Raw genomic sequence first — 12,969 nt, 5'->3', positions numbered from 1 at the left:
ACTAAAACTGAAGCTAAAACCTAAATAGTAATATTTAAAAAGAGAACAAAAAAGTTAATTTGATGACAAAAGCACATGATGAAATTACAAAAACATTAAACAAAATCTAACACGCAAACCAAAAATATAAAAACAAAAGCAATTAGAGTCCCCCTATAGTCAATAATTGTATCAATAATTCTAAACTTAAATGTAGTTTATAATTGTACGTTTTTTCCTTGAAAAAAATGTCTTCATGGCTTAAAATATCTTGAATGTAACTCGACACCCTTGCCTCATTTAGTATGCGCAGTTCTATGAATATGCAAATGAGCCCCGCCTCCACTCACTCACTCAGCTCAGAGATCCACTCGTTGACGATCACACGTTGATCTGATTGGTTACAAGGTAGTTTGTGACGTCAGAAACACCAGCGATTTCAAAGCGTGTTTTTGAGACTGTCTTTGGTTCACTGCAGTTTTAAGGAGAAAATACTCAGCAATGCTGTCGACTTATGAATTTACACATCCTTTGTCTTAAAGCATATTAAAAACACCACATAGACATATAAACAACATTAAAAGCTGGATTTTAATAAAACTAAAACATAACTAAAATATCACTGCTGTTTACTTTATTCTGGCATTGAACCTAAAATGATAGTTCACCTAACAATAAAAATAGTGTTATCATTTACTGGTCTTCATGTGGTTACAAACCTCAAAGACTTTCTTTATTTTAAAGACTGCTACAATAGAAGGCATTGGGGCCCAAAACAATATTACACCCCAATTTCATTGCATATCGACAAAAAACACACTGAAACATTTTCAAGATATCTTCTATTTGTGTTCAACAGAAAAAAGAAACTCAGACAGATTTGAACCACATTCAAATTGTAATTTTTAGGTGGACTGTCCCTTTAAATGTGTCCAGTGTTGTAAATGTGTAAATGTGTCCAGTGTTGCCCCCTGGTGTAGAATCACCAGAAATGTGCTTAAAATGTAATCTTGAATGTCCAGTAAGACTGAAGAAGGTTTCTTATGAAGGTAATATGATGCCATAAAGAATCGAATGCGCAGGGTAAGATTTGTGAAAGTGTAAATAAAATTTGCATGTGCAAGAGAAGATTGGAAAAGGTGTAAATCGCCTTTCAAGTGTAAGAAAAAATATTTGGAGCATTTTACTGTTATTTGTAAATGTAATGCATGTATTGTGAAACTGCAGCTTCATGCTTACGCAAAATAAATATGATCTTTACTCTTCTGACTTCTATATTTCCGCGCTTACACTTTTGGCACGTTTTCCCCCACGCACAAATACGTCTAAAAGCACTGCAAGCCTGAGAGCAGCAATTTGCAACCGAAAACAACAGAGTCAGGAGCTGAAAAACAGATTGATCGCGTGAAATCAACCTTTGTGTAAAAAAAAAAACTGTTGCAAATGTCTAAATGACTTGTTGTGTACATGAGGCAAAAAAGTTACCGAAATAACCCGATTTGTACAGTTGCGTCGTCTTTTAGCTGCGCTTCCAGTTTTTGCACGATTCTCTCACTGAGTCTTGCAGAGGAGGCGTGTCCACCTTTATCATGTAGCCAATCAGACGAGCTTCTCACTGACTCTCCATTTACTATTTACTCTGATCTGATGTGTTCAATAAACACGCCAGTCGCCAGAACACATCTTTATCTTCAGCATCGTTCTCGTTGGCAAATTTTTACTTTTAATTCACACATACATGTTGCATAAATAAATAAATCATGATTGCTTAATAAGCTGTGCAACATTAGGCTGATTATATGAGTTAATACTGAATTAGATTTTTGGTGTTACTGTATATAGTGCTCTGGAGTGAATCTGCACCTGATGCAAAACTTTCCTCAGAAGGAGTGTGTAGGTGTGTGTAGGAGTGTGTAGGTGTGTGTGGTGGGCAGAGAAACAGCTCGACCTCAAAGATCAGAAGATCCAGAAACACACCGTGACCTCTGACCTCTCAATATGACAGACAGTCTCAGACAGTCTGGACGCCTACTCGGCTACTACTGATTTTGCGAGGCACACATGTGCCACTGTCACCTTACACACATTTCTGACCACAGTTTAGGTAGGCTGGCATAAATCCCTCAAGCTTGGCACGAGTGAACCCTGATTTATTTTTCTGAAAATGAGCTCACCGGGGGAATTCTGCACAGTAAATGCATAAGAAACCACAGCAGTTAATTACCAGTCATCAGTTTTTATAATGCGGTAACACACGTTGATCTGATTGGTTACAAGGTAGTTTGTGATGTCAGAAACACCAGCGATTTCAAAGCGTGTTTTTGAGACTGTCTTTGGTTCACTGCAGTTTTAAGGAGAAAATACTCAGCAATGCTATCGACTTAAGAATTTACACCTGGTTTGTCTTAAAGCATATTAAAAACACCACATAGACATATAAACAACATTAAAAACTTGCCAAAAGTGTAAGCGGGGAAATATAGAAGTCAGAAAAATACAGATCGTATTTATTTTACAAATAACAGTAAAATGCTGCAAATATTTTTGTTCTTACACTTGAAAGGCGATTTACACCCTTACAAATCTTCTCTTGCACATGCAAATTTTATTTACACTTTCACAAATCTTACCCTGCGCATGCGATTCTTTATGGCATCATATTACCTTCATAGTTTCTTTGTGTGTGTTCACAGAGCGCTGCCTTAAAAGAAAGCCTGACTGACCCCAATAAGACCCTCGGCCAGCGTCCTCCTCCACAAGGTTGTTTACAGTACATTCTCGACTGTAATGGAGTTGCTGTCGGACCAAAACAAGTCCAGGCAAAATGATTTCCACTACCACAATCCCAGATAAACCACTATAACACGAGAGCTCAGTTCCCTGGTGCTGGTTGAGGCTCAGATAGTGACAGATGGCGTAGTTCAGAAGATGTCGTTTCTCTGTCCTGTTCACTGTTCTGTCGTTGTGTGTGTGTGTGTGTGTGTGAGTGTGTGTGTATGTTTGTGTGTGTGTCACTGTTAGTCATGTGGTTTCAGGGGTCAAGAACTATTCTAACTGTGCCTAAAGTCCAGTGCTGTGGTGTCCGTGTGCTCAATATGTACTGTGAAAGATTTATTTCAGTAAGGGTGGTTCCTTATCGTCTAGCTTTCAGGTGTGTGTGTGTGTGTGTGTGTGTGTGTTATACATGTGGTGTTTTTTATTCAAGCGTAGTGTTTGTGGTTTTGCATGAGTGATGTCCTCGTGTTCACATCTTAAATGTGTGTTTTTAACGAAATAAGATTTGCAGTTTCAGTATTTCCAGCATGATTTCTAAAGAGGTGGTTTTTTGAATCATTTTCTTTCTCAAGGTTACCAAGAAAATGTTTGTTCAGCCTGATGAACTATTAACAGAAAATAACCAAGAGGAAACAACGACATTTGAAGGATTTCCTTAAATCTGAATAGCCATTACTTTCCAAACTGAGGCCAATCAATTTTAGGAATCATCAGGAATGTTTCAGAATAGAATGAGAATGAGTCCGTCCTCCCGTGAACTCTTGACTGTCAGCTTATGTTATATATCCTTATGAGCAATATATAGCCTACTGTCGTGGAATAGTCAATCACAAGAAACCTGATATGTTAATATTTCTCCCCAAAATCACAAGATTATATAAGAACTTATATTTTGCATAATGAAAATAAAGCTTACTTTAAAACCATTGAGGTTTTTTGCATTGCATTGGTGTGAATTATTTTCACGTTTTATTGTAATTTGAAAAAAAGCATTACAGCATATTTGTTATTTCTGATTATTTTAAAGATTGTAAAACACTTTACATTGTGTTACACTAAAGAAATTATTTAATTACAGTAATGAGAATCTAATGACAAAGAGAATAATAGGAAATACCAAAAAACCTCAAAAGTTAATTGTCTAGATGCATGATGAGAATTTGTCATGAAAATAATATCACAATGCAAAATAATTAACGTGGCTTCATTTTCTGTTTGTAAAATATATTTTCTTTTCTTTCGATGTTGTCGTGAAATGTGACCACGTTTTTATGACATTCACCCGAATAAGAAAGTAATTTTGCTTTCTTTGCAAATCTCTTACAATAATCTTTGTTATGACTGTTTAAAAGCTGGTCTGAGGTGCGTCATGAATGCAATGCAGTTTTATAGGATTCCTTAGAGGTATTTTCAAGGAACCACTTTTAAGCCATTCAGTGTTTTTTATGCAAAATAAATTAGCTAATACAGTGCTACAGATTTGGCCTTGACATTTAATAATGCAATATTTGACCAATAATGAGCTTTTCCAGTTTTAAAAACATAATGCTTGGTGTTCTAGGAGAAGATTGAATATGTATAACAGGGACGTCTGGTGTTTTTAGTGTAGTGCCTGTTCTGTATATTGATGTTTTTAACTGTTTTATTAACATGCAAGATGGTATCTATAACACAAAAGAGTGTTCAGAGTTGAAAATATGTCCTTATATTGCATGGAAACTGTTACCATAAGATAATTTGCATGCATTACCAAAGAAATATTTTTGTGTGTGAAAAGTATAACTAATGAAATCAATGAATGTACTCATCAAGCATACTGAAAAAATGTCAGTTGTAAACAATCCGATCTCTATCTCCATATGCTGATGTGGCGTCCCATAGTGTGTGACTTAATATCCACTAGCTTGGGTTGATTAGGCTTTGCTGATGTCACTGCCTCTTTAAATCCAGTACTTGGGTTATAACTGTGATTTGTGTCTGATATAGATCTAGTCTTTTCCCCCTCATGTCCAAAGTAATAAAGCTCCCATTTTCCAGACTTATTGTTCTGTGTTACTGAACCTCATTTCAAATCGGAATACACTTTACGAAAGACACAAAACTCCCAAAAAGGGTCAAAGCCCAGTGTATTTTCATTCATAGTGATATATCGGGAAACATAATCAAACATTTCTTTAAACAAACAAGAGACAGCTCACTCACAACTAGATCATTATCATTATCTCTCATACACGAGAACAAATAATCTCCCACATTTCCCCTGTTCCTGCATGTATCCCAGTTGTCCTTTATGTTTGGTACGTATCAAGATTTTGAATAAAACGCACAACAAAGTATATCTGGAACAATACAAGGAAAAAAACATCCCAATCAAGGCCAGGGGTGAAAACTAAAAGAAAAGCTGCCTTTGTTTTAAAGACGGCGCATGCCACCTCTGGGTCTTGGTTCTTTTGTATGCATGATCTGTTGTTGTGAACCTGCAGTTATTACTCTTCACATCCTCACCTATAATACTGCTGCAAACTAACCATCCAGGAGTGTGTTTCCCGAAAGCATCGTTAGCCAACTAGTCGCGAGTTCTGTCTTTATCAGCAGTTCAACGAGTCGGTGTTTCCCGAAACTATCGTTTTAACGAACATTCGTAAACAGCATCGCAGAGTTGTGTGTTTGTAACGACAGATCTAGATCTTGACCTGCGATTAGAAGAGTTTAGTGTTTGCATGACACGTGGACTCAATAAATCCTGATCTTGAGCAAAATAAGCAAGCTGACATTCAGTGCAATCTATATCTTTTATTTAGAACACATACAAACGTCATTTACGTATTTTAGTTTGTCAAGAGATTTAAAGCGTAGTTTTTGAATAGTGCGCATGTGTGAACGAGCTCTAGAACGAGTCTATGATTGAATCTGGAAATAAAGCAAAATAACTGAGAAAAATGAGAAATAGTCCTCAGATGCCATGTCCGTTATTTATAGTAAAACATCTCGCATTAATTCGATCTCAAATAGATTTATTAAAAGTATTATTACTCCAACAAATGTGTGACATCATTAACCAATGTGGTTGAATGACCAATTTGCGACAATACGGTTTCAGGAAACGGTCGTGACTACCTAGTGGATTTCTACAACGATGCATTTCCGTCGTATGGGAAACACACCCCTGTCTGTTTCATTCTGCTTGTTTGGACTAAAAGCAATTTCCTTTTGCTTTGTGGACATGACTATCCTTATTCCTTACCTTGGGCAATATCCTTTGTATGGTTACTTTGGCCAGTCATGGGGGTGCCTTAATTCTCTATCATAAATCATGCATTGTTTCTGGTGCTGGATTTAAAACCATCTTGCAAGCTTCCGTGTTTACAAAAATGTATAATATGATGACTCTGTTTTGTACTGAACCTAGGGGGGGCAGTGAAACCCCAAGAACCACAGCCTAAGAGTCAAGAGCCTACACCTGAGCCAGTCCCTGCCCAGGAACCAGTGCCCAAACCAGGCCCTACCCCAACTCTACCACCCACCACCCAGCAGCCCAAACCCCAGGCTCAAGCAGCACCAGAACCCACTCCAGGGAAGCTGACCGAACTGCCCCCAAAACCACTACCCCCCAAACCCCTTCCCCCAAAACCAGTGCCCCCAGTTCGGAGGAACTCCAAGCCTCAGATCCAGCCGAAGCCCCAAACCCCACCTCCCATCAAGGCCATCCCAAAACCCGCAGATCCGAGTCCTGGTCAGACCCAGCTAGATCTAGAGCAATCCCCAGCCAAAGTTCCCATTAAACCCCCTTCACCAGCTAAACCCCAGCTCCAACCTAAACCAGTGCTCAGAGAGCAAGCCAGACCTCCATCTGAAGCACCATCAGCCCCAGTTAGAGCGACTCCTTCCCAGCCTCCTGTTGCTGCTCCTGCTCCTGCTCCTGTTCCCACTCCAGCCCCGGAACAACCCACCCAATCCCAGCCTCCTGTGGAGGATCAGCCTGAACCCCAGCAGAAGTCAACCCATCCTCTCTTGAAGTAAGAATCTTTTCACTTTTGCTTCATTGCTTGGAGATCTTTTGCTGCATAGTGAGTCCATATGGTACCTCTTTATTTCGATAGTCCACTTAAGACATTCTACTAACTACAAGTAACTTTTGCAACTACCAGTCATTGAAGTACTAGTGTAACATCCACTAACGCTTTATTTCTTGCTCCCTAACAGACATTCTAATGTATGGAAGCTTGTTTCTACCACAGAATAAAAAAATAAAATAGGTAATTGCGACTCGAATCTTGAAACTTTTTATCTCACAATCTTTTTTTCCTCACAATTGCGAGTTTTCATCTCGCAATTCTGACTTTCTATCTCAGAATTGCGTGATATAAAGTCACAAATGCGTGTTATAAAGTCAGAATTGTGAGATATAAAGTAAAAAATGTTTTTTATAAAGTCAGAATTGTGAGATATAAACTCAGTATTTTCTTCCTTAGAATTGGACTTTATAACTTGCAATTGCAACTTTATATCTCACAATTCTGAGAAATAAAGTCAGAATTGCGAGATGTCAACTCGCAATTGTGAGATAAAAAGTTTTATTGCAATTATCTTTTAAAATGTTTTATTCTGTGGCGGAAACAAGCTTCCATACTAATGACTATAAGTAACTTTGCAGGTACATTCTACTAACCCTAAAACAACAGTCTACTAATACTCTAATGAGAGTTAGTTGGCATGTAGTTTGGTGTAGCCATAGCAGCTTTCATTGGCCCAGAGGTCTTCTGACTGACATGCAAAGCAATCAATCACAGTTCGTTTTGTTCGGTATCATGTTTATGGACGTGAAAATGCAACATTGATGTCCATACAATAACAGACTGGCAGGTAAAACTCTTGGAGGTATTTTAAAAAGTCTATGGCGCAAACTTTACATACTTTTGAAAATCCAGCTTTAGTTGATTCTGAAAAGCGTTCTTTGGCCAGTTGTAAACATGATGGATTTCTTTTTCCATTAGGGGGTTTGGCATCTCGTTGGGTTTGTTTCCAGGCAGAACATTAAAAAACTCTATACACATGTACAGGAAATCCTGTAGAATTCAACCAATCAGATGATGACCTCAAAACTCCTGAAGTGTTTCCCATTTTGTGTGTCTTATGCATCAGACGTTCAGCCAGCAGTCCATGGCTGTGACGTCTGAGGCTGAGACTAGTTGACATGTGGCTGCAAAGTTACTTATTGTCTGTAGAATGTCATAGTCAGTCTAAAGTGGACTATCGAAATAGTGTGCAACTGTCCGTTTATTCTGCAATTCCTTACACTAGAGGCAGGCAGTCATTCTCCTGGAGATATCGGCTAAATCCCATCCTCTTTTTGAATGCTATACAAAAAGTACAGCCTATGCTAGCGATGGTCAAATATTAGCTTTAGCCCTATTCGGACGGTAATTGTTTCTCATGTGGATGTCTGTTAAAAAATGAATTAGCATGGTACCTCAGTGATAAAACTCATGCATTCGGATAGAGATTTATTAACGGTGGAGGAGCGAGTTTTATAATCTCACGAACGCACTGCTCACGTGGTAATTCGCATGATCGTCTGCTGTAAACAAAATGTTATATGCTTGGAATAATACGAATACATTTTTATTTAATTTAATAATAGAGAAATAATGTTCCATTTATTTTTTAATTATTTAATTCTCATTTTTAAAAATAAGAAGCTAGACGTCCGTATATTCTTGCATTGCATAATAGCCTACATTTTAAAAGTGTATCATATATATTGCGGTCACACTAACGGCCCATTTCAAATGTTTACATGCTTTTTTCTCTTTCTCCTTTTTGTTCGCTGAGGGGGAGCGCTGATGAATGTAAATACTTTCCAGCATTTCAGTAATAAAAGTGTACATTTTTAAACTGCATGCAGATTACAGTGAAGCGCAACAGTTCTCATACGGTGATCGGCAGTGATCAAAAAGGATTTAAACAGTGAATTTTGATGTGATCTTCTTGTAAACTCAGAGATGTGGATTCAGACCTTGGTATTTGTCAAAAAATAGTAGGTGATTCGGCCGGGGATTTTTACGCGGGTGATGGGAGAAAAACACTGACATTCTGGATTCAGACGGTAATAATATCACCGACTAACCCTGGAAATGTTGAATATACCTTACGACCCCTTGAGAAACAATTACTGTCCAAAAAAAGCTTTAGTAAGCCAAAGCTGAAGAAACAATGCAAATCAATTCTCTTGCATAGACATTATATTTTCAAACTCAGCTCCTGGAGGGCCACAATCCTACAGAGTTTAGTTCCAACCCTGCGCCGACAAACATACCTATAGTTTTCAAATAGTCCTGAAGGACTTGATTAGCCAGATCAGGTGTGTTTAATAAGGGTTGAAGCTAATCTCTGCAGGACTGTGGCCCTTCAGGAACCGAGTTTGGCGCCCCTGTGCTAATCCTAGCTTGATATAGGGCCCTATTATACATCCGATGCAATGCAGCACCAAGCGCGACACAAGTGTGTTTTGCTAGTTATCATTTTCACGTCCTGCGCCACAGTGTTCCAATAGCAAATGCATTTGTGCCCATCTGTGGCGCAAGGGCTGCTGGTCTGAAAACCAGGTGTGTTTAGATGGACTATTTTGAGGTACTGAAATAGACTGAGCCATTGACGTCAATGGCGCAGTATTTTTTTTTGTTATGTAAAGGGCACATTAGTAATATGAGCCTATAGGCGGGTTTCACAACGCACATACACTTTGTCCCGTAGATGTTCTGCTTACGCTTTAACCTGACACACACACACACACGCACACAGCTTTAGCCTTGCGTACGAGCAGATTTGTTTCCTTGCTAGAGAAGCGTTCAGTTTTTCCGCTTGCAAATTCCTCCATGTAAATATCGAATCCGCCATGGAGCGAGCGCAACTGGCTTTTAAAGGGAATGGGAGATGAGACTCTTTTTGGTGTATTCCACGTAAAGCCCAAAACACACCCATTACTCATTAAGAGAATAGAGACGACCCTTTTAGACCATGCGCCGGGAGCGTCGACCATTTGTCCCGTTTTTAAACTAGCAAAAGTGGATTCGGACTTGCTCTAAGTACACTTGCACCGTGCGCTTTAAACCATGCGCTTATATCGTTAAAATAGGGCCCATAATATGCAAGTTGGAATACAGCTCTAAGTTCCTGCAGGATTCAGCTCTATTCCACCGCTCCTTCTTTGCATTGAACCCGAATCCTTTGATTGGTCCAGTTCAGAGATCTCTGCAGGAATGTAAATCTCCATGAGCGGGATTGAGCTCTTCTACCTTCAACAGCTTGCTCTCGTGTTCACTGAAATTAGGGCTACGTCTACATTAATTCAGATACATTTGAAAACGGCGTTTTTGTTTTAAAAAGCTCTCCGTCCACACTAGCGTTTTCAGGCGTTTTCCAAAAGTTTGTCATCCACACTGAAACATTGGAAAACGCTAAATTCATCTCACTTAGATGATCCAGACGGAAAATTAAATAATAAAGTTATCGCTCAATTCTTCTGGCAGGATCATTTTATTTAGAGTAAAATATGTCAGCATTCACTGATGGTCCAGCTCGCTCTCACTCACCATTATATGTTTGGTGTAAAACGCTAAAACTGCTCATGTTTCACCGCAGGACAGCAGATGTGAGTGAATTCTGTCATCTTTGCAGGACTGTGATATGAAGAGTGTGTGAAGTAACATATTTGAGCAACAGTGTGAGAGTGAATAGCAGATAACAGGCACAATACCGCTATAAACATGAATTTCTATTGGTACAATATGCGTCACATGACTAAACTTACATCATCTTTTTCAAATACCTCCGTTTTCACAGTCCACACTACAACACAAAACCTGCGTTTTCAGATGTATCCACTTTAGAGACCGTTTTCAAAAAGCTTTGTTTTCATTAATAAAAACGCCGTCTCAGTGTGGACAGAAGACAAAACGGAGAGAAAAAGGAAAAGGTATTAGTGTGGACAAGGCCTAAATGAAGGCGTAATCCTAAAGTTAGATGATCTAATTTTGCTTCTGCTTTGTCCGCTGTTTTGCAGCAAATCCCAGTCTTTGACCAATGCCTTCAACGCCTTTGGAGACACCTTCCGTTCCAGCAACGAGGACGAAACTAAGGCGGAGACCATCCGAAACTTGCGAAAGTCTTTTGCCAGCCTGTTCTCTGACTAACAACACAATGGTTGACAATATGGTGGCCAGGGACTCGATTCATCCTGGCCTGAGGTTAACTACATGTAGCTGTGTACATTTAACCCATCCTCCCAACTCTGCTGTAATTATCCGAGTGTTACTAACGAAGGTTAGCGTGATGTTCAGTGTTGGCGTCTACATTTTTGAGTCGAAACACTGGGATTTATATGAGGAGGGAAGAATCTAAAGCGATCAGTTACAGGAGGCCGGAGAAAGCTGAAGTCGTCTATAACCCTCAATGTTGTAGCTGTATCATGAAAGTGTGTTTTCTTTACCCAGAGACAAATATTTGTGACTAGTTTCCCTTGTTTATCCCCTGTAGTGTGTGTGTGTGTGTGTGTGTGTGTGTAACAAGTAGGTGTGTTGTAAGCATTAGCCAGTAAGACATTAGTTCAACTGGTAACACTTTACAATAAGGTTCATTAGTTAACATTAGTATTAACTAACATGAACTAAACATGCAATACATTACTGTATTTGTTCATCTTTGTTAACATTAGTTAATAAAAATACAGCTGTTCATTGTTAGTTCACAGTGCATTAACTAATGTTAACAAGATTTTAATAAAGTATTAGTAAATGGTGAAATTAACATTAACAAAGATTAATGAATGCTGTATAAGTGCAGTTCATTCTTAGCTCATGCTAACTAATGTAGTTAACTAATTAACCTTATTGTAAAGTGTTACCGTTCAACAATACCTCGGGATCTTTATAAAGCACTTTCCTAATCAAGTTTCCTACAATAATCAATGCTTGGACTGGTCGCTTTCAATGCAATGATGGGATTTCAGTGGAATATTTTAGCGACATCTAACACTTATCAACCTGTCAAGATATTCATGAGTGCCATGTTTATAGTATCTCTGCATATTGTATCGTACTGTACGTTTAACATCTCAGGAGTTTAAGTTGAATATATGTTTATTCCGGCGTCACACTGTTCATGTTGTGTTTTCTCTGTGCGCAGTGATAATGCTTTGCATGACCCGGTGATGATTGTTTTCTCTGTAAAGTGTCAATAAACATGTGGCGCATCATTCCACTGACATACGTTTGCATTCTGTCCATTATATGTGCATTCAGCTAAAGCATCGAGTGTTATGCATGTGTTTGTAACCTTTTGGCAGTTTATGTTCGTTTCTTCATATTTTTAGGACCCAACCACACTGTAAAAAGTGATCAGTTGATTTAACTTAAAAGAAATTTAGGGAAACTGTTGCCTTAAAATTGTTAAGTAGATCAACTTCATGCTTAATCGAAAAAATTAAGTAATGTGGAGTTGTCAAGTTCACATAACTTAATTTAATGCTCTGTGAACTAACATGAACAAACAATGAACAACTGTATTTTTATTAACTAACATTAATAAAGATTAATAAATACTGTAACAAATGTATTACTCAATGTTAGTTCATGTTAGTTAATACATTAACTAATGTTAATGTAAAGTGTTACCACTTAATAATATTAAGGCAACGGGTTTACAAATTTTTTTTTAAGTGAACTGAACACAAACCATTTGGTTTTCAAAAAAAGGAAAGAAATTCATGTTTTTTTTCTTTCTGATAGAAGGTAAGCATTTATGAATCTTAGAGAATAATTTAATTTAATAATTTTGGTGAATGCAATGCATATTTGTTTTCAATTAGTGCAATTCAACAGGCTTTTTTGTTTCAAAAACATTTGCCATTTCTTTTTTTCCATAGCCTAATTATGAATCTTAGAGAATATGAGTTTCCAGAAGGTGGCAGTAGGGGACTAATATTTTTGCTAACTGTTAATAATATTTAGCCTATGTTATCATATTCCATCCAGCAAACTAAACTAATCATTTCAAGCCATCCCCACTAATTTGACACAAGACTGGAGAGCTTCACAGGTCTGATAATGATGATAATAAATCAAGAGAGAAAAACATGTATGCAAAACTATATCTCAATGATATTTTCCAACGGAGTGTCTGTAAGGTTGGTATCAGTATGTAATTATAATCTTGCTG

The 12,969-nt window shown here is 38.0% G+C and overlaps 1 protein-coding gene across 1 annotated transcript in view; it reads left to right on the top strand.

Annotated features, from left to right (window-relative positions):
- syn2b (synapsin IIb) overlaps window positions 1-12,021 on the top strand; it is a 122,970-nt gene extending 110,949 nt beyond the window's left edge. Inside the window, exons 11-13 of the mRNA XM_077202611.1 lie at window positions 2,673-2,739; window positions 6,164-6,770; window positions 10,817-12,021. Coding sequence (XP_077058726.1) covers window positions 2,673-2,739; window positions 6,164-6,770; window positions 10,817-10,946 — 804 coding nt within the window. The 3' untranslated portion in view covers window positions 10,947-12,021. The remainder of the gene's footprint in view (window positions 1-2,672; window positions 2,740-6,163; window positions 6,771-10,816) is intronic.
- The last annotated feature ends 948 nt before the right edge of the window (window positions 12,022-12,969 follow it).

The sequence above is a fragment of the Siphateles boraxobius genome, unplaced genomic scaffold (genome assembly GCF_051911475.1).
Source record: "Siphateles boraxobius isolate OS27281-9 unplaced genomic scaffold, OSU_SipBor_1 5, whole genome shotgun sequence".
NCBI classification, from domain to species: Eukaryota; Metazoa; Chordata; class Actinopteri; order Cypriniformes; family Leuciscidae; genus Siphateles; species Siphateles boraxobius.
The sequence above is the reverse complement of the archived record's forward strand: the minus strand, read 5'-3'. Positions and strand labels throughout refer to the sequence as shown.